Below are 22,370 nucleotides of genomic sequence, written 5' to 3'. Positions count from 1 at the left end.
AATTTAGTCAGTAGCAGATCCACAACTTTGTTCAAAATTAAAACAGTAGTAATCATTCACTGAGTGCACTGGTGAATTTATATTCAAAACCCTCTTCTCTCTGGATTTGAGGTTTTATTAGCAGCGTTCATGAGACAGCTCAGCCTTAACAGAATGCTAGATTTGTGTGGGCAAAATATCCAACAATGTAAGAAAAAAAAAAAACAAGGGCATAACTTCTGTTTCATTCTATTTCTCAAATTACAGCATAATCATTGCTCTATTTACATAAATTACAATTTATTATTACTAAGATATTATTAAAATTATAATTTAAGATTATAATAAGTATTTTAGCCCATTGTGTTTTGATCTATTCAATTAATTGAAACTGCCAATATGCTTCTTTTTAGTTTTAAATATGGTTTAGACTGTTTACATGAAAACATTGCAAAAACACCATCATTGCAGACAACAGTAGTATCTGCTCACATGTCAAAGGCTTTAGTCATGAATCTATACGCATAAATAAAAGGATGCACAGAACTCTTCATATAAAGTTTACATTTACCCAGACTGTCACACTGTTATTCATTTACTGGCTATTAGATGAATGAATGTGTTTTTTTTCAAAGATCTCATTCAGCATCTCTAGAACATGTTACAAGAGTCAGGCTGTAGTATCTTCAGTGTCACAATGAGTTTGACTGATTTTCTGAACCAAGGGTAAAAATAAGCATAGATGATGGGGTTCAAACAGGAATTAAAATAGAACAAACCTATTACAAACGCAGCAGATGAAGCGTTGAGCAAGCTATCTTGGCCTGTTAAATTGACACAGAAGAATGGACACATACATATTAGAAACACAACTATAACAACACCAAGAGTCCTGGCTGCTTTCAACTCAGATTTCTTAGCAGTTACTGAACCCTGGAGAGTGACAGCTGAAAGCTGAGACCTCATGGCACGAGCCTGAGACACAACCACCACAAATACTCTCAGATACAGAATTACAATCACAGTGATGGAAACAATGAAGGTTAAAATCAGATCTGCAACTCCAGCAATATAGTTAATGACTATAACACATTCTCCAGTGCAGGAGTTAAACCTGCCTGGTTGGTTCAAGTTATCAATCTGATTTAGACTTTGAAAGAGGAAAGAGCATATCCAACATAAACAGACAACAATTTTAACTCTTTGTTGTGTGACTTTGGTGGAGTAATGCAGAGGGTAACAAATAGCCACATAGCGATCAACTGATATGATCACCATGGTTCCTACTGAGGCAGAGGTAATAATGTAAGCTAGGTACTGATACAGAACACACATAAGATCACCAAGGAACCAGCAGCCGTTGATGAGCACTATTTGAAAGAACATGAGGAGACCCACAAAGAAATCAGCAACAGCCAGTGAAAGGAGGAGGAGGTTGGTGGGTGTGTGAAGCTGTCTGGAGAGAAAGAACAGCAATATATCACATTTAGTTTATTTATTTTCCTGCATCAACTATCATGAATATGAATACACATAACAAGAAAGACACCATTAAGTAAAAAAAAAAAAAAAAAAAAAAAAAAAATATATATATATATATATATATATATATCTTCTTTGAAAGTAAGATCATATGATAATTTTAATTGCTATTTGCAATGTTGTTACCTGAAGTGTGAGATGGAAATAATGACCAGCAGGTTAAGGAGCACAGTGAGCAGAGAAATGAAGGACAGCAGAATGTATGTCAGCATGACTTCATAATGAGGACGCTTTGGCCTCCTGCAGGAGATGTTGACGAGCTTTGGAAAGCAGAGTTCAGTTTCCTCCATCATTACAGTGAGGCAAAGCTGCTAATCCTATTCTTTGTGTCGCACAGTATTTATCTTTGTCCTCCCTTTTTCTTCAGTGCCTCAGCCAGGGGCAGTTTCTGTGCTCCTCCTATTTCCATATTCTCTGCATTTCAGAGCTATTGAGCTTGCTGATGAATCAAGGACACTAAAATGCCTTTTGCAGAATTAGAACAAACTTTTTTTGTTATTGAAACTATAGGATTTTCATGGATGGGCTGAAGAATGGAGTTGGCAGTGAAAGCACAATTAACACAAGGCTAGGTTATATATAATTGTGTCAAGTGTGCTGTGGAGCTAACTAAAAAGGAAATATATTAATCATAATTTGTTTCTTTCATCAGATAAAAGCAGATAGAGCAAAGACTGAAGTTATTAAAATAATTCCAAAGATATGGAAGAGTTACCAAGGAGCCTGAGCTAATGCGCGAAGTTGAGAGAAACCAACTAATACCAACTATAGTTGAACTCACCTCAACGCATGACCTGGGTCTCCTGGAGAGGGGCTGGGTATTCTTGTAGCCCCACAGCTTGCAGACTGTCAGTTTTCACTGGTAGACGAAAGGGTTGCTTCCCTGCGCCTTCGGGCTGGGGACCAGGTCCTGACTGTTGCTTGCACAGTTCAGAGTGTCCACTCTTTTTGGAGTAGCTGGGCAGTGTGCTCAAGGGTGCTCCATCCAGTGACTCCATCGTCCTGCTGGGAAACTTCAACACTCACGTGGGCAATGAAAGTGAGACCTGGAGGGGCGTGATCGGGAGGAACGGCCTGCACAATCTGAACTGGAATGGTGTTTTGTTATTGGACTTCTGTGCGTTTGCACAGTTTGTCCATAAAGAACACCATGTTTGAACATAAGGAAGTCCATAAGTGCTTGTGGCACAAGGACACCCTAGGTCGCAGGTAAATAATTGACTTCTTAATTGTATCATCAGATCTGCGGCCGTATGTTCTGGCCACTCGGGTGAAGAGAGGAGCTGAACTGTCAGTTGATCACCACCTGATGTCAGCTGGTGAGGGAAAATGCTGGACAGACCTGGCACCTAAACATATTATGAGGGTGAACTGGGAACGTGGTTCCCATCTTTAAGAAGGGAGACTGGAGGGTTTGCTCCAACTATCGGGAGATCACACTCCTCAACCTCCCCGGTAAGGTCTATGCCAAGGTCCTGGAAAGGAGGGTCTGTCGATTCAAGAGGAACAATGCAGTTTTTGTCCTGGTCATGGAACGCTGGACCAGCTCCTCATCCTCTCAAGGATATTCGAGTGTTTGTGAGAGTTTGCCCATTGTAATTGTTTGTGTGACCAAAAATGTTGTTTCATGATGGTGTAGTTGAAGAAATCCTTCGCCGACAGTCTTAATGTATAACATAAAGTTTATTTACAAAAAAGACAATGTCAAAACCGATGCTTTGTAAAGCCATCGGGGGACAGGGAATTCCAATCTTCCTAACTCCACTAAACAAAGGAGAGACAAAGGTTATATAGTGTAGTGTTGGCAACCCCCACATTCTTAACTTCCATACATGGTTATAAAAACAGCTTCATCCTACAACCTACAGCTAAACATATGGTCACCCCTTATATGGAAGGCCAGAGAGCCTACAAGGACATTCTATGCATTCCTTTGTGCTGCATCTCAAGTTACCCTTCTGCACAAACCAACAAAGGCTTTAAGGAAAAAGACCATATATGCATACATAGTATTTTAACATAGCAGTACAGACACTACATAAAGTATTTTCTGAAAAACCAGGTATAGCTTGTTTCCTGCATATATGTGAGGTCATTCTCTTTTTTGGAGAGAAAGCAACAAGAGGTTATACTCTCTCATACCATTTACTGATCAAAGCAGCCCTGAACTCAAGGCCATAATCCTAAAGGAGAACACCTATACATAGATGCAGTTTAACACACAGTTTAACACAAAGATCAGATACCACACCATCCAGGGACCAGATGCTGCACCAGGACCAGCAGTTTAAGTGTCTCAGGGTCCTGTTCACGAGTGACGGGTGAAGAAAGCAGGATATTGACAGACAGATTAGAGCTGCATCTACAATGAGGTGGATGCTGTGGAGCTAAGTGTGAAAGCAAAGTTCACATGTCTTAATCTTGGTCTCTGTGTTTGCCACTTTCTGTTTTATTTTGATAGCATCTTTGGTTCTCGTGCTTTGGGTTTAATTTTTTTTTTTCCTGTGTGTCCTGCCGAGCTGTTTCTAATTATCTCATTCCCTGGTGTGCATATATTGTCTGTGTTCATGCCAGTTCCTTGTCGTGTTGTCATCTATGTCTCCATCTTCACTGTGTGCTCTTCCATCCATCTGTCTGTCTTGTTAAAGTGAGTTTTTCTAGATTTTGCTGCTGGCCCTGTCATGATCCTGGGCCATTGGCCCTTATGTTCTTTGAATTGTGTTATGAATTAGGATCTTAGTTTATTATTTTATATTCTCTGTTCCCTCAGGCCCCTCAGCTTTAGCTTCAGTCTCCTCTGTTCCTTCTGGTCCCTCAGCTTTATCTTTGGTCCCTTCAGTCCTCTCAGTTTTAGCTTTGGTCCCCCTAGCTGACCCTTCAGTTTCGCTCCCCTCTGCGTCAGTTCGTTTAACATCAGCTCCTTTGGTTCCCTCTCTAGCTTCGGTTCTCTCAGTTTCAGGCCCCTCAGTTTTTCCAGTCCCTTTGGTCCATTTAGTCCCTTCAGTCCCCTCAACTCCCATTGTAGCTTTGCTCCCTTTAGCAGCTTCGTTTCCTTTGGTCCCTCCAGTAGTTTCAATCCCCTTAGCTAACCCCTTAGCTTTGGTCCCCTCTGCTTTGGTCCCTTCAAGTCCCTCTGCTTTAGTCAGTCCAGTTCCTTTAGCCTCTCCTGCTGCCCCAGTCCCTTTAGCCTCCTCGGTTCCCTCCTCTTTGGCCCCCCAGGTTCCCTCAGTACTTTCAGCTCCCTCAGCTTCGGTCCCTTCAGCTCCCTCAGCTTTGGTCCCTTTGGTCCCTTAAGACTCCTCAGTCCCTTCAGGTTCCTCTGCTTTGGTCGGTCCCCACAGCTTTAGTTTCAGTCCCCTCAGCCTCAGTCAGCACTTCAGCTTCAGCCCCTACATCTTTAGCTTTACGCCCCCTCAGTGTCTTCGGTCCCCTCAGTAGCTCCTTCACTGGCTTTGCTCCCTCCGGTCTCCTCAGCTCCGGTTCCTTTAGCCCCTCACTCCCTCCAGTCTGCCCTTTAGTTCTCTCTGCTCTGGTCCCTTCGGTCTCTCGTACTCCAGTCCCATCAAGAGGCCCTTTAGCTTCAGTTTCTCTAGTGCCTTCAGTCCCCTTAATGTCCTCGGTCCCTTTAGTGCCTTCTATTTTGGTCTCCTTAGTTAGCACTGCAGTGTCTCCTGCTCATCTTCGTCACCGCCGCTGGGAGGGTGGCTATCCTCCAGTCTCGTCTCCACATCACCACCGCCGCTGGGAGCGCGGTCAGCCTCCTGCTCGTCGTCTTCGTCCTTGCCACTGCTGCTGGGAGTGCGGCCGGCCTCCAGTCTCGTCTCCACGTTGCTTCTGCTGCTGGGAGTGTGGTAATCCTCCTGCCACATCGCTGCCGCTGGGCGCACGGTCGGCCTCCTGCCACGCCACATCGCCACTGCCACTGGGAGCGTGGTCGGCCCCCTGAACTGTGATGCCACCCTTGTGGTTCGTCGCTTATGTTTGGTTTTTGGACTCTTTTTCCTGTCTTGTGCTGCCGCCTTTTGTTTCTTTCTTGGTTTGTTTTTTTGGACTTTGTTGTCCTTTTGGTTTGATTTGGTTAAGGTCCCTGTGTTGTTTAGTTCCTGGTCGCGTCATCAGTTAATCCCACTGTTTTTCCCACTGTGTGCTTTACGTTATGTTCATGTCTATGCTCCAAGTTCATGTTTATGTCTATGCTCCAAGTTCTCGCTATGTTTTGCTATTAAAGTTTTGATATATTAAGCTCTTCACCTTACAAGTCCTGCATTGGGGTCCTCTGCAACGCTGGCCACATCCCTAACCTGACAGGCCCTATCCAGCTCTGTATTTCCTGTCACGATCACTAGGATGTCTGTCTCCTGAATCCAAGCTGGGAGGTGGTTCCATAGAAGAGGGGCCTGAAAGCTGAAGGCTCTGCTTACCATCTACTCTTAAGTATCCTAAGAACCACATGTAAGCCAGCAGTCTGAGAGTGAAGTGCTCTATTGGGGTGATACGGTACTAGAAGCTGATTATTCAAGACCTTGTATGTAGTAAGAAGAATTTTAAATCAGGTCAAGTACATCTGCAGTTATGGTAAATGGACTAGTTCTTATATAGCGCTTTTCTACTCAGTCAGTCAGAGCACTCAAAGCGCTTATACAACACGTTTTTTACATTTACCCATGCACACCCATTCATACAAGCACTTCCATGTTAACTAAGCTAAGTGCTTTTTTAATTATATAACATCCACACACATTCACACTCCGACGGAACGGTCGGAGAGCAACTTGGGGTTAAGTATCTTGCCCAAGGATACATTGGCATGTAGCCTGGAGTAGCCAGGAATCGAACCCCTGACCTTCCGATCAGTAGGTGACCTGCTCTACCTACTGAGCTACTGAGTTATGCCGACACTGCACTTGTCTCTCATGGTGAAGACAGAGCTGAGCGTGAAAGAAAGGCTGTCAATTTACTGGTCAATGTACGTCCCTACCCTCACCTATGGTCATGAGTTTTGGGTAGTGACTGAAAGAATGAGATCACTGATACAAGTGGCAGAAATGTGCTTCCTCCTAATGGTTACTGGCCTCGCCCTTAGAGATAGGGTGAGGAGTGCAGCCATTTGGGAGGGCCTCATAGTAGAGCCACTGCTCCTCCACATCAAAAGGAGCCAGTTGAGGTGGTTTGGGCACCTGATTTGGCTGCCTCCTGGGAACCTATTGGGTGAAGTGTTCCGGGCATGTCCTTCTCTCTCGACTGGCTTGGGAGCGCCTTGGGGTCCCTCCGGATCAGCTGGTGGCTGGGGTGAGGGGGGTCTGGGCTTCTCTGCTTATCTGCTACCCCCGTGACCCAGCCCGCGGATAAGAGGAAGAAAATGGATGGATGGAAGCCAAGTATGTTTCCTGACACACACACAATCTCTGATTCCTTTCTTCTTCCACATCTAAAGATTTTCCAACACCTTAAGGGGTCATTCACAATCAAAATTTTCCAAAGTGTACAAAGAACACTGTTTTTCAGACCCCCTTCCCAAGAAATGTATAAAGAAAATGTTGATCTTTTTTCATGGCATTTAATTTCACCTGGTTCTTTGGTATTTTAATATAATAGTTTTAAAAACACATCTTGGTGTTAAAAATTCTGGAAATCTTGGTATCAAATGTACTCTTTCCTATATTAAAACATTGTACTGCATTGCATGGATGCAAAATGTACTTGCTGCCCCACTGTACACAGTGGCAGTGGCGCAACTTGTTATCTGAAAAGCCGGTCTTGTGCCAAAAAGTGATTTCCGTTATTTGTCAAAAAAAAATTATTGCTGGTATTTATATTGTTTTAAATGACTTGCTGACCTGTGATCTATCAAAAATGACTTGTTGACCTGTGATCTATCAAAAATGACTTGTTGACCTATGATCTATCAAGCATGTCTCAAACATTATCTCTCATGAATGTTATCAATTTATTTTGAAAGAACATTCCTGTCACATGGTAGAAGCTGCAATCAGTTTTTGGCAACACCGACGGCCAGTGCCAACTTAGTGATTTTGTCACTAGGACTTTTCAGACAACTTTCAGGTACCCTTTTTTTTTCCAAAAAGCAACTAGCAACAAATTTAGTGACTTTTATCAGTGTCATCAGGGACTTTGGGAGAGTTATGGAGATATGCCGGTGTTGTGCCAAAAAGTGATTTTGAATATAAATTGCTGTAGATTAATTTTTGGCCTACAATAAAATATTACAGTTCTACAAACAGTAGCCAAAAAGGACTGGATTGATTATACTGTAGATACAATAATGCAGAGTCATAAATATATTTGCAAAACAGGCCATTTCTGTCATGGTCCTGGACCGTCTGCTCAGTGTTTTGTGTTTAGCTAGTTTTGTTGATTCTCAGTTTGTTTTGATGCTCTTGTTCCCTTTGTCCCTGTCTCCCCTGCTTCCATGGTCTTGTCTGTTTTGTCCTTTTGTCTTGACCCTGACCTCCTGTGTTTTCATATTAAGTTTTATTCCCAATGTTGTGACTAGTCTGCGTCTCTGTCCCGTGTCTGTGTGCCAGTCCCCCGTTATGTTGTCTGCATGTACCTTGGTTAGTCACTTCCTGTTTTATTTTGCCAGTCTTGTGTTCCCTGTGCTTTGTATTTAGTTTTGCTTCCCCTATGTTATTAGTTTCATTTGCTTCACCTGCTGTGCCCTGCTGTTTCCTCTTGCCCTGATTACCTATTGCGTATTTAAGCCCTCAGTTTTCATCTGTTCTTTGCTGTGTTGTCTTCAGTGTTCTCTCGCTGTGTGTGTCCCTTCTCCGTAGTTTTGTATTTAGTTCTGGCGCCCGTCCTGCTCCAGTGTAGCTGACTTATACTCCGGAGCGACGTATATGTGAGATTAACACATTAGCCAAAATACTAAGACAATTGACATCTCCGTGAACTGGAGCATTAAGGCAGTCTTGCATAACCTGTGGGCGCAGTGGGAGAATGCACCATCCATCTTTCTGGCTTCAAGGACTGATAAAGTTGGGTATCGTGTTGTATAAGCACTCTGAGTGCTCACACAGAGTAGAAAAGCGCTATATAAGAACTAGTCCATTTACCATCAACATTACAATAAAAAAATTATGCAATGCTTTTTTTTTTTATTTGTTTATCAAGAGATTATACAAAGCTGCTCACATTATATGCATTTTCCATTGCTTACATAGCTTCTCAAACGCTTCTTTTTTAAACATATAAAACATCATACAAACATAAGAACAAAAAAAAAAGATTAAAAAAAAAGGGGGGGGGGGGCTTAAAGTAAAAAAGGTATTTTACCTATTCTTTTAGGGTAGAGATTTTAGGTACTCCACAAGGGGTGTCCACTTACGAGTGCATTTTTCTTTACTACCCTTCACTGTTAATACAGTTTTTTCTATCTTCAGATATGTTCTTACAGTGTTAAGCCATTTTAATGTAGATGGGGGAATAGGGGATTTCCAGGAAAGTAAGATACAGCGTCTAGTGAGAAGAGAACAGAAAGCCAAAATCTCATTTTGCTGGGGAGATGGGTTCAGCGTTGTCACTGGAACTCCGAAAATGGCTATTAGTGGATCACTTTGGATCTGGATTGATGGATGATAGTACAGAAAAGAAATTGCTCCAGAATTTGTGCAAATTTCGGCAGAAGAAAAACATATGACTTAAGTTGCAGGGTGAAGACTGACATCTGTCACATTGGTCTAAAACTGAAGGGAAGATTTTAGATAAAAGAGATTTTGAAAAGTGGACTCTATTACTGTAAACTGCAAAAGCTGCAACCTAGCACATGGTGTACCTGAATGTATGCTGAGAATCACCTTATCCCACCATGCCTCAGACAGTTCAACACCTAATTCATGTTCCCAAGCAGTTCTGATTTTACCAAATGAATCAGACTCCATTGCCATAAGTTTTCCATATATATCAGAGAGGGGTGATTTCTGGCTAGGCCCAAGTGCCAGGAAGTCAACCCATGGTGGATCAGCAGGGAGAGCTGGAAAATTTCGAAACAGTGATGAGATACAGTGTCTAATTTGGAAATTGAGAAACAAATGAGAAGAAGGCAGGTTAAATTTTGAGGACAACTCTGAAAAACTAAGGAAAAAAAGCCATCTTTGTAAAGGTCGGTCATGGTTTAATGCCTTTCTCATGCCAAATATTATAAGTGGCATTAGTAGCAGCAGTGGGAAATAGATGATTTCTTAACAACGGCATTCGGTCAGAGGGAGACATGAATTTAAAATGGGACCTAAACTGTGACCAAATCTTAAGTGTAGCGAGCACTATGGGATTTGAAGTAACAGAAGATAATTTGATAGGTAGAGATGAATAGATAATCGAGCCAGGTGAAAAAGAGGGAAAAATTGATTGAACCTTAAGTTTACACCAAATCAGATTAGGTGAATTTAGCCAATAAGTCAATTTATGAATGTGTGAAGACCAGTAATACATTAAAAAAATTGGGTAGGGAAAGACCACCATTAGTGGTGAACTGCTGCAATAGAGAGAGAGTCTCAGTCTGGGGGCCTTTCCACTCCACAAAAAAGACGAGACTATCTGGTCCAAAGACTTGAAAAACTGCTTAGGCAAAAAAAAAAGAGGGATCTGGGTAGGGCATTTATTTTAATAACATTAATCCTGCCAATTAATGACAGAGGGAGAACGTTCCACCTCTGAAGATCTGATGCAATTTGTGAGACCAGGGGAGCAAAATATTTTGAAAACAATGAAGGCAAAGTACGTGCAATATTAATTCCCAAGTATCTAAACCCTGCGGGGCTGAGTTTAAAAGGAATATCAGACTGCCTGTGAGGGAATTAATTATTGCAGATTTAAGGAATGTAAGGCTTATTGGGGAGCACACTGTGTTTATCTTAAGAAGTTGGAGAGGTGCAGAAAGGAGTAGAGTGGGGGTCGCATAACTGAGCGAGCAGAGCTGGCCTGAGAGGTAAACATATGTCCTTATATGGGTTTTATGGCCCCGAACCATAAAGAACGGGGGCGCGCACAGACAGTCAGATTGCAGGGCGCTTAGGGGAGACAACAGCATGAATGCGGTAAGGGAGAATTAATCTGCAATCTCCAAGCATGCTTGTGTTAAAATCTGCATTATTTTTGACCTTATGTATTATATGTGGTGATTAATAAATTGTTAAAAATGAAACTGAAAGTCCGATCTCTGCTCTTTCATTACGAACCCGGGAGGGGAAAAGACGGTGTAAGATTAATTCCCCAACAAATTGGGGGCTCGTCCGGGATGAAAGAGGGAGATATGACAGAATTGGATAGGTCTGTTTGACTCAGACGAACCGGGAAAACAGCTGATCTGACCCCGCGCGCGAAATATGAAAAGGTAAGGCAGAAACCTGTTTTACCGAATGTCTGCCGATTGAGTATTGTAAAAAAAGTGGTCAGATCACGTTTAACTCCCGTGTTTCTAAATTTAAAAAGGACATTAATAATGCAGAATCCCGAGAAATATTGGGTTATTTAACGAATGGTTTTAGTATAGGAAAAAGTGAAATAAGGATTAGAAATAGTTTTGCCTAGCAAGTGGTCGAGGCCAGCCGCGATTAGACGTAATCGCGGTCCACGCGGTTGGACCGGTGGGAGACCAGGTGAAATTCCTGAAGAGGATTGAGGCTCTCTCGAAGATAAAATTTCTAAATATAAGGGTGAAAGTCCCAGAAAAATTATTAAGATTCATTCTTAGTATATCAAAATGACTGAGCGTTTCGGAATGATGATTAAGAAAAATTTCTAAATATAAGATAAGATAAAGATAAGATAGTGTTTATTTGTCACATGCACAGTTATACACAGTACAATGCACAGTGAAATGTATTTTGTACCTGCAACCTTATATACACACACATATAAATAAGAAGAATAAAAATAAAAAAAAAGTAATTCACACTATACACTATACTCTATATACTATACACTATACACACTTTTTAAATTATAATATTTACACTGTGCAATAATGGTCCAGTTAGGGCTCAGAGTTGAGCAGACGGATGGCTTGTGGGTAAAAACTCTTCTTCAACCTTTCAGTCTTAGTCCTCAGGCAGCGGTAACGCCGGCCTGATGGGAGCAGGGAGAAGAGAGAGTGTCCGGGGTGGCTGGGCTGTTTTAGGATCTTCATGGCCCTCAGCCTGCACTGCTTGGTGTAAATGTCCTGCAGGTTGGGGAGGGTGGTTCTGATGGTCCGTTCAGCTGAACGAACCACCCTTTTTAGGGCCATGAAGTCCTGCTTGGTGCAGTTTCCCATCCAGGTGGTGATGCTCCCACGCATGATGCTCTCGATGGTGCAGGTGTAAAAGTTCCTGAGCACCTTGAGTGGGAGCTTGAAGTCTCTCAGCCGCCTGAGGAGGTAGAGACGCTGTCTGGCCTTCTTCACAGTGATGTTTATGTGATGAGTCCAGGACAGGTCCTGTGAGATGGTCACTCCCAGGTATTTGAAGGTGTCCACTCTTTCCACCTCAGCACCACTTATGACAAGTGGATGGTAGTCCCTCTGCTGCTTCCTGCTGAAGTCCACGATCAGTTCCTTTGTTTTGCTGACGTTGAGCAGGAGGTGGTTCTCCTGGCACCAGTTCTCCAGGCGGGAGACCTCTCTCCTGTAGGCTGTCTCCTCATTGTGAGAGATTAGTCCCACAACAGCAGTGTCGTCAGCAAACTTGATGATGACAGTGGGCAGTGAGGAGGTGATGAGGTGATGGAGGTGATGAATGTCTTGATGAGTCTCTCAAAACATTTCATCACCACAGAGGTGAGCGCTATGGGCCTGAAGTCATTGGGGCTGCTGGGGTGTGGTTTCTTTGGGACAGGGACTATGATGGACTTTTTAAAGCAGGTGGGAATCACACACAGTTTCAGTGAGAGGTTGAATATCAGCGTAAACACAGGTGCCAGCTGGTCAGCGCAGGTCTTAAGGACACGTCCACTAATACCGTCTGGTCCAGCCGCTTTCCTGGTGTTTACACGTCTAAACGCCCTCCTCACGTCGCGCTCCGTCACAGTGAGTGTCTCCGCCCCTCCGGCCGGGAGCGCAGCGGGCTGTCGGCTTCCCGACTCAAAGCGCGCAAAGAAGATGTTGAGTTCATCAGCCAGAGAAGCGTCGGCACTCACCGGGTGTGTGTGTGGTGCTTTGTAGTCCGTGATGGTGCGTAGTCCCTGCCACAGTCCCCTGGAGTCAGACTGTTGTAGTTGCTGTTCCAGTCTGCGGCCGTAGCGATGTTTAGCCTCTTTCACCGCTCTGCGGACGTTGTATGATGCAACCTTGTAGTCCTCCATGTTCCCAGAGGCGAGGCCGGAGTTGTAGGCAACGGTGCGGGACCTCAGGGCGTCGCGGACAGATTTATCCACCCACGGCTTCTGGTTGGGAAAAGTCCTGATGGTCCTCCTAAGTGAAGTGTCTTCAACAACTTTCCCAATAAATCCCACAACAGTTTCCGTAAACTCCTCGATGTCTCCGCCCGCGCTGCTGCGAAACATGTCCCAGTCGGTTGAATCCAACGCACCCTGCAGAGCGGCCTCTGTTTGATCAGACCACCGTGTCACTTCTCTCACAGCAGGGGGTTCCTGCCTGAGCCGTTGTTTGTATTTCGGCATGAGAAGCACAGAGGTGTGGTCAGACTTCCCAAAAGGCGGAAGAGGCTTTGCTTTGTAGCCATCTTTGAATGTAGAGTAGCAGTGGTCTAGGGTCCTCTCTCCTCTGGTGGGGCAGTCGATGTGTTGAATCAATTCCGGTATCAGCTTTTTCAAGTTTGCACTGTTAAAGTCCCCGGCTACGATGAGAGCCGCATCACGCTGGTTAGCCTGATAGGTGGAAATAGCCTCATGTAGCTCGGATAGTGCAGTGTTTGTGTCCGCCTGAGGTGGAATATAGACGGCGCTGAAGATGACCGAAGTGAACTCGCGGGGCAGGTAGTGGGGACGGCATTTCAGGGTTAGGAGCTCCAGGTTAGGTGAACATGATTGTTTCAGAGGGACAACATTCCTACTGTCACACCAGTTGTTATTAATCATTAGGCACACACCTCCTCCTCTTGATTTTCCAGACTCACTCGTTCTGTCCGTGCGATGAACACTGAAGAACTCCGACGGCTGTACGGCGTGGTCCGGTATGAGGGGGGTCAGCCATGTCTCCGTGAGACAGATGATGTTGCAGTCCCTTATGTCCCTCTGAAACTGTATCCTGGCCCTGAGTTCGTCCAGCTTGTTATCCAGTGACTGGACATTAGCCAACAGGATGCTCGGCAGTGGCGTTTGGTGCGCTCTGCGCCTCAGCCTCTCTCTTACGCCGGCTCTTTTCCCTCGGGGCCTTGTCCGTGACCTGGGTCCTTTGTTTGAGCTGGCCCACTGGAAACGCAGTATCTCCCGAGGCCAAGTCGGGTCGGGAGAAAAAGGTGTCAGAATACAGCCAGAGTGCTGTATTCTGATATTAAAAAGAGTCTGTCTGTCATACATGATATGACACAGAGCAGGCGGAATTATAAAGTCCAAAATTAGAGCTAAACCTAATATATACAAACAAAGCGTAGGAGCAGGTACGACGGCTGCTGACCTCACCAGCGCCATCTTGGTGATATAAGGGTGAAAGTCCTAGAAAAATTATTAAGATTCATTCTTAGTATATCAAAATGACTGAGCGTTTCGGAATGATGATTAAGAAAAATTTCTAAATATAAGGGTTAGAGGCCCGGAAAAATTATTCACAATTATTCTCAGTATATCAAAATGACTGCGCGTTTCGGAATGATTGTTAATAAAAATTTCTAAACATATTAAAAATAAGGGTGGAAGGCCCGAGGTTTAATTGATAAAAGGACCTCAAGCATCATAAAAAATAAGGGTGGAAGGCCCGAGGTTTAATTGATAAAAGGACCTCAAGCATCATAAAAAATAAGGGTGGAAGGCCCGAGGTTTAATTGATAAAAGGACCTCAAGCATCATAAAAAATAAACCATTCGAGGGAAAATTGTTATAACATGTATTGGGAAGAGTGAATGCGCGCGATCGGGTATGAATGCTGGTGCACGAGCATGGAAACAACAGCAAGATCGCAGCGAAAGGGCGATCTTGGCCTGTTGAAAGACGTCTCGGGAGCCAGATGCGTTAAAAAGAAAAAAAGAGAAAACGTAGGAGAAGACGTTGAGAGTAAAATTTTGAACTGTGAAAAGAGAATAAAGGAGAACCAGCGGACTTGGGCACGGTTGGCTGTAGAAAACAGGAAGTGAACTCCTCAACAGACAAAGCAAACTGATTCTCAGAGACGGAAGTCTCTGAGGGTGGGTGCTGAAGGAGGAGTCACGAAGGGAACTCACTCACACACACACACATATACACACACACACACACACACACACACACACACACACACACACACACACACACACACACACACACACACACACACACACTCATCCACACACACATACACATGCATTGGTGGAGAACTCAGAAAAGCAGAGGAATATGAAAAAAAAGAAGTAAAATAAAATAAAGTAAAAATAAAAATAGATAAATAAAATAAAAAAGAATAAAATAAACAATATATAAAATAAACAAATAAATAAAATAATAAATAAAACTTATATTAGAGTAACTGGAAATAAATTAAGGACCAAGAAGGAAAGTAGGATAACATGGAGAAAGAGTGGAAAATGGTCCACGAGCAAGTGGAGGAATTGGTAATGGTGATTAAAAAGCAGAAAGAAACTATGAAGGATAAAAAGAGGGTTGAAAAACGAGTGAGGGAACAGGTAGGTATAGCCCTCAAAACAGAAGGCATTAGTGGAAGTGAGAGACGCCCCTTGAAGGAGGTGATAAGTGACGAGCTGAACCGTCACTGTGAGAGATCAAAAACAACATGCAGCCCAGAAGAGAAAGAGGGGCTAACTCTCTGGGAAAAAGGAATGGAGAGAGAAATTGAAAATAAAGATCTAAAAGAGATGGGGAATGGAACTCCAGAACCATCGGCACCAACAGCAGAGGATTTTGACAGCTCTCCTAAGGAAAAGGAAATGGAAGATGACCAGTTCCTGTTTGGAGGAGCCCACTTAACAGAGGGAGAGTCTCCGATGGAGCGGAGACGGAGAAAGAAAGGTAAGAAAAAGGAAACAGAGAAACTAAAGGACCCAGAGAGGGAAAGGAGTAAAAAGCAAATCAACCGTCCAGTGGGACCTGAAGTAAAACGTTGCCCACACAAATGCCATTATTAGCTAGAATAAAAGGAGGTCCCCTGCAGTATAAACCCTTTGGTTTAGGTGACATTCAAACATTGGCAGATCAGCTACCTCCCCCACCTGAAGGAGGAGCTAAATTTCTACATGCGCTAGATCGCCTTACATCAGGCTACGTAGTCGCAGTGGTTGATTTCAGGGCTGTGGCAGCACAACGGATGTCGAGAAGGGACCTTAAAGAGGTCCAAGAATTGGCCCAAATGGAGACTGACCCAGATGATACTCCCCTGCATCACAGAGGAGTTGTCTTGGGTGCACCTATGAGGGAAGTTTTCCCTAGCAATGTAGCTCCAGCCATTCCTAAACTCATGTGGGACTCATCTGAGGCCCCTAGAGTTTATCTGGATAAAGTTAAAAGACACCTGGTTCCAACAGACAGGTGTTCATCTTTATAAAGAAGGAGCGAACAAAGAGTGGTTCAGGAAGGCGGTACTGGAGGGAATGCCAGGGGAAATTAAGACACTGATGCAAAACAATTCTGATATACCAGGGTGTGAGAACACCAAATGGGAAAGACACTTAATACATCATATGCAGCGACACAAAGACACAAAAGATGAAGAATCCAGTAAGGTGAAGGATTTACAGGCCCAGCTGTTGAAACTCCAACTCGGCAAAGCAAGACAAAAAATGACTGAGTTAAAGAAAAATAGTAAATGGACCACAAAACAAATGGTGGTTTGTATGGTGAACCCAGAAGAACCGAATTGGCTGGATTTGGATCCGGATTCGGATCCTGCTGGTCATCGGTTACCATTCCCACAGAGGAACCCACAGCGTGGGTGGGGGGTTCCGAGGGGGAGACTTTTGAGACCGTTTGGCGGACTAGGGGGACCACCTCCTCCATTAGCCTGTTTTTTGTGTGGTCAGATGGATCACTGGGCCAAGAGCTGCCCTAGGAACAGATAAGGACCAGCAAGCCGTGGGAGAGCGTGTGGCAATCCTCGCCCAAACACATGGGCACCACTACAACGCCCAGGAGGGTGGACAGCGCCTAATGCACAGGCCGCACCCGATCATCAGTTGGCACCAGGAGTGCAGTACCAGGCTTCAGGGGGCCAGTACCCCTGTGGGAGGACATCTGGGGTTTGGATCCAGGACAGTATTGACACACCCCACAGGGAGGCCACGGAGAAGAGGGAACGGCATAACCACTTCTCCCAGTGATGGTGGCAGACAAGATGATGCCATTTTTGGTTGACACAGGAGCAACCCATTCTACAATAAGACAATTATATGGACTGACAATTACCCTACCTGATGGGCAAATAAGGATGTGTGATTATCAGCTCTCCAGCTGGAAACACCAACTATTGATGCAACCCCTGGCCACACAGATACACACTGAAACCAGAAATGCCAACACAGAGAGGCATATTGACTTTGTTTTGTAGGTGGGAACCTTGGATCGCTGGATTGGGACCATATGTCTCTCCGCCTGACCCTCCCCATGTCACGTTGTTTTATGACCGAGACGACACAGATTGGTATAAAGATGTTTTTGCCGAGTTGGAGGGTCAACAATGGGAGGTATTAGTTTCTGATTTGTATGTGGCCCCGGAGGGAGTCGCAGCGGCGGTTATTCTCACCTCTGATCAGCAAAATTGGTATATGATGGCGGAGACATCTGCTCCACATGTCTCACTGGCATTACCTTCAGGGCACGCGGCCAAAGAATTAGGGCCTATGATGAAACGCGCAGGGGGCCTGACAGATTGGGTCCCGACACAGATTCCCGGACTCATGTACTCTCCAAGTACTAAAATGTATCAAATTTACGCACGTGCAAACAATCAGGCTAATTTGGAACACGTCACGCTCGACCACGAATATGGCCGAGAACATTCCGATCACGAGCAGGCAGAAGTTATAATTGCCAGGCTACCTCGTACTCTGTGGTCAATCGGACCAGCGGATGCGGGACATTGTCAGTGGTTACCTCATATTACATTCCAAGTTCAAAAGGTCCATCCCATTTGGATTCCCCAGGACCCTCACAAACCTGTGGCTGAAGCTGGTATCACGGATACCATTCACATGGACTCTTGAAGATGGGAGTCTTTGAAGTTTCACAGTTCAAATGGAACACCCCAATTCTCCCTGTGGAGAAGGCGGGGACTGGTAAGTACTGAATGGCTCATGATTAAAATTGTGTTAACTCCCACCCTACCGGTGCTAAATCCCTACACCGCTCTTTCATCACTTCTTCCTATACAAAAATGGCTTTCTTGCATAGACCTGGCAAATGCATTCTTCTGCCTTCCTCTGGCAGAGAGTTGTAGAGACATGTTCTCCCTTACTTTTCAGGGGTGACAACTCCGGTACATATGGTTCCCGCAGGGATTTATTTTGTCACCAGGACTCTTCAATCAGACCTTAAAAGAAGCCTTATCGGGCTGCAAATTTCCACCTGACTGTACATTGATTCAGTACGTGGATGACATTCTTATCGCAGCCACAACAGCGGCAGATGGCCTCCAGACCAGCTCTGGCGGTTACATGCCCGCAGCTTTAAGGTTAGTAAAGACAAACTACAGATAGCCCGTCCCACTGTCAAATTTTTGGGGTGCCTCATTAACAGACAGGGAGCCGGCATGTCTCCAAATCACAGGCAAACCATTTTGCAACATCCAAAACCCGCCACAGTGAAACAAATGTTACCATTTTTGGGTCTTGCATCGTTCAGCAGAAGCTATGCACCAGATTTTGTGAACCTGACCAATCATCTCAGAGAAATGGTGAGAGAACAGGGCATGAGAAATCTCACAGCCCCATTACAGTGGACAGTTCCAGCAGAAGAGGCATGCACAAAACTCAAACAATCTTTAGCAGGAGCAGCGGATCTGACTCGCCCAGATTACGCGCTTCCCTTTTTCTTGGATGTTTCTGTACAGGACAACGTGGTTAACGGTGTCCTGTATCAGAAACAAAGGGGGAGAAGGTGTATTTTAATGTATTTAAGTGTGATGCTGGACCCATTAGAAAGAAGGCACCCGGTCTGTACACAACACGCAGCAGGAATAGCAAAACTCATTCAAAAAACAGCACATATAGTGATGGGACACCAGTTGGTGGTCCTGACAACACACAGCGTGGTAGCATTTGTGAATTCACAGATTTTCACATTGGCTCCGCTGAGACAAGGAAGATTGAGTAAGATCTTGGAGACCCCGAACCTGGTGTTCACACACCAAGGGATCAATGTGGCTGACCAGATCTAAGGTGGGGAACCACATGATTGCCAAGAGAAGGTCTTGGAAGACCTAAAAATCAGACCAGACTTAGTCAGCGAACCGATAGAGGGCGCTGAAAATTGATACACAGATGGATGCTGCCATGAAGACAAACAGGGAGACCTCCAAGCAGGGTATGCAGTAGTTAGGGAGACAGAGGCAGGTTACCAGGTTGTGAGAGCAGAGAAGTTAACAGAAAGACCATCAGCTCAGAGAGCAGAGCTTCTTGCAATGATCACAGCACTGCAACATGCAAAGGACAGAGAAGTGAACATCTACACTGACTCAGCCTATGTGGCAGGAGCTGTGCATGTGGAACTCAAGCAATGGGAAGGAGCAGGATATCGAACGGCAAATATGACCCCTGTAAACATGCAGAAGAAATGGTGATCTTGGCTCATGTCATTCAGAGACCAACCAGAGTGGCAGTCATAAAAAGTAAAGGACATGACAGAGAAGGGAGCAGGGTGGCAAAAGGAAACGAGGAGGCTGATCAGCGAGCCAAAGAAGCAGCAGGATACACCCCTAGACATCAGATGATGCTGAGCCACCCACAGGTAAGTGATTTACTCCCAAGGGTTGACATGGTTATGATCAAAGATTGTCAAAAGAGAGCATCACTACAGGAGAAGACTGTTTGGAAACAGCGAGGGGGCACTGAAACTGAAGGTGTGTGGAGAGGACCAGATGGTCGACCTATTCTTCCCCCAGAATTAACATTAGGTTTAATAGGCCGGGACATGTAGGAGCACAACAAATTATGAGAAATTTGAGCCACTGGTGGCACCCCTACCTGGCTGACATGGTAAAGAGATGGGTAAGAGATTGTGAAATTTGTGGTAAGTACAACCCAAAGCCAACTGTGAAACCCCACATGGGAGCGTTTCCATTGCAGGTAAGACCAGGGGAAGAGATTGTGATTGACTATACTGATATGATTGACAGAGTTCGAGGGTATCGCTACCTCCTGGTGATGGTCGAATCGATCACAGGATGGCCCAAAGCGTACCCCACAAAAAATGAAGACAGTAAAACAGTGATCAAATGTCTGATAAATCATTACATACCACAACAGGGGTTTCCAAGAAGGGTGAGATCTGACAACAAAGGCATTTCAAAAACAGAGACCTACAGGCAGTGGAATTGGCCTTAGGCTTAAAGCACAAATTTGGTATGGTGTATCATCCAGAATCTCAGGGTAAAGGTGAGCACATGAACTGGAATCTAAAAATCAAATTGGCTAAAATCTGTGCACAGATAAAAATTTATTCGGTTACAGCCCTCCCAGTGGCATTGTTGCAGGTAAGGAGCTCACTAAATAAAGTAACAGGGTTTACACCATTTGAACTATTGACAGGTAGACAGTTCCCAGGCCCCACAGCAGCTATCCCCGAGGAGGAGCAACATATAACCAATTTTCAGTATAAATCATATTTTGATGGACTCAAAGCTTTGTTGTCAGTTTTTGTCTCACAGGTGCACAATGGAGTGACAGGAGGCCAAAAGGGGGATCCACATACAGCAGGGTGGGTCCTTCTGAAGGTCATTAAGAGGAGATGGTCAGAGCCCAGGTGGACAGGACCCCACCAGGTGGTCGAGAGAACGTCGCATGCGTACGCCTATAAAGGAAAGGAGACACCTGGTACCACTGGAGCCAGTGGGCTCCAGCAGAAAAACCAGAAAAAAGGTTCAGTAAATTCAGAGCGCAGTGAAAGGGTCATCTGCCGGCGACCCCAACAAGGCTCTTTTAATCACGGGGCAGAATAATCCCCAGGGAGAGCCTCTGGCTGAGGTAGTCCACCCTCAGTCAGCAACGTGATCTCCTCCGTCAGGAGGGATCTGAAGACAGAAGATAGAAGATCAACGTAAAGATAATTGCAAATAATACCAGAATAACAGACAATTTCACCACACATAACTCATTATCTTTGGCAAAAGGTGTGATAACTGGAAATTGATGACTATGCTTGGGGCACTTAGCATAGGAATTGGTTGACTTTTGCAGGATTTTGGTCACTTGTGGATGCTGTTGGGTGCCCTGCATCCAGTTCCTCTGTATTCGGTGTATTACCAGAACTATTAAAGGAGGGGTAAGGGTCCACCACAGGCATATTAGATGCCGTTGTGGAGAGTGGATTCAGAGGACTGGAGTGGGAGCTCCCAGAAGCAACTACAACTGATTGTGAGCTCTAGAAGAGCTCAAAAGGGGGAATTGAGGGAATTAATTATTGCAGATTTAAGGAATGTAAGGCTTATTGGGGAGCACACTGTGTTTATCTTAAGAAGTTGGAGAGGTGCAGAAAGGAGTAGAGTGGGGGTCGCATAACTGAGCAAGCAGAGCTGGCCTGAGAGGTAAACATATGTCCTTATATGGGTTTTATGGCCCCGAACCATAAAGAACCGGGGCGCGCACAGACAGTCAGATTGCAGGGCGCTTAGGGGAGACAACAGCATGAATGCGGTAAGGGAGAATTAATCTGCAATCTCCAAGCATGCTTGTGTTAAAATCTGCATTATTTTTGACCTTATGTATTATGTGTGGTGATTAATAAATTGTTAAAAATGAAACTGAAAGTCCGATCTCTGCTCTTTAATTACGAACCCGGGAGGGGAAAAGACGGTGTAAGATTAATTCCCCAACACCTGAGTTCTAGAGCTAACGAATTTACTGGATAGCATTCACTTTTATGTAGATTAATTTTATAACCAGAGAAAGATCCAAATTTTCCTGGAGTCGATAAAATTGAAGGAAGACTACATAAGGGATCCGAAACATACAAAAGAAGGTCATCTGCATACAAGGATAACTTACGCTTAATGGGCTCGACACACGGGGAGCGACAAACGACAGCGACAAATGGGCCGCATCGCCACTGGGGTGAAACCGAACACACGGGAGGCGATAGCGACGGCAGCATTGCGAATCGCGCTCTCATGTCACTCATCTCCAAGAAATGTGATTGGTTAGACATTTTCAAAGCAGTCCGTGTCAGACACGGCAATAAAGATGAGTCCGAAGATTTTATTGGAACTGGCTGAAATCTTGCTGTTAAGTCTCCTCTACAAAAGAAAAAGACAACCTTGGGTTCATCCTATATTAGCACAAAAGTCCTCTCTATCCGTCTGTTTAACGTTAGTCTTGTGCCAACACGTTCCCATATGGCTGCCTTTTGTGTGTAAGTCGATAATCACTGTGTGAAGTGTCATATAATATAGGAAAGTCAAACACAGATTAAACGATGCTTTCCTTCATGCTCAAAGTGGTTGCAGACTGCAGCGTGTAGCATACTCTCTGCTCATTGGTCAGTCAATGAAACCCTCGCTGATTGGTTTAGTGCCACGCGACAGCGACAAAAGTAGAACATTT

General features: G+C 44.5%; 1 protein-coding gene across 1 annotated transcript; it reads right to left on the bottom strand.

Moving 5' to 3' along the window:
• Nucleotides 1-630: 630 nt before the first annotated feature.
• Nucleotides 631-1,811, bottom strand: LOC115776657 (trace amine-associated receptor 13c-like). The gene is made up of 2 exons (XM_030724379.1): nt 1,648-1,811; nt 631-1,435 (listed from the first exon to the last, which is right to left on the bottom strand). Exons 1-2 carry the CDS (start codon nt 1,809-1,811, stop codon nt 631-633), a joined length of 969 nt encoding a protein of 322 aa, XP_030580239.1.
• Nucleotides 1,812-22,370: the final 20,559 nt, after the last annotated feature.

The sequence above is a fragment of the Archocentrus centrarchus genome, unplaced genomic scaffold, assembly GCF_007364275.1.
Source record: "Archocentrus centrarchus isolate MPI-CPG fArcCen1 unplaced genomic scaffold, fArcCen1 scaffold_36_ctg1, whole genome shotgun sequence".
NCBI lineage: Eukaryota > Metazoa > Chordata > Actinopteri > Cichliformes > Cichlidae > Archocentrus > Archocentrus centrarchus.
Note: the sequence above shows the minus strand (reverse complement) of the source record. Positions and strands in the feature narration are given on the sequence as shown.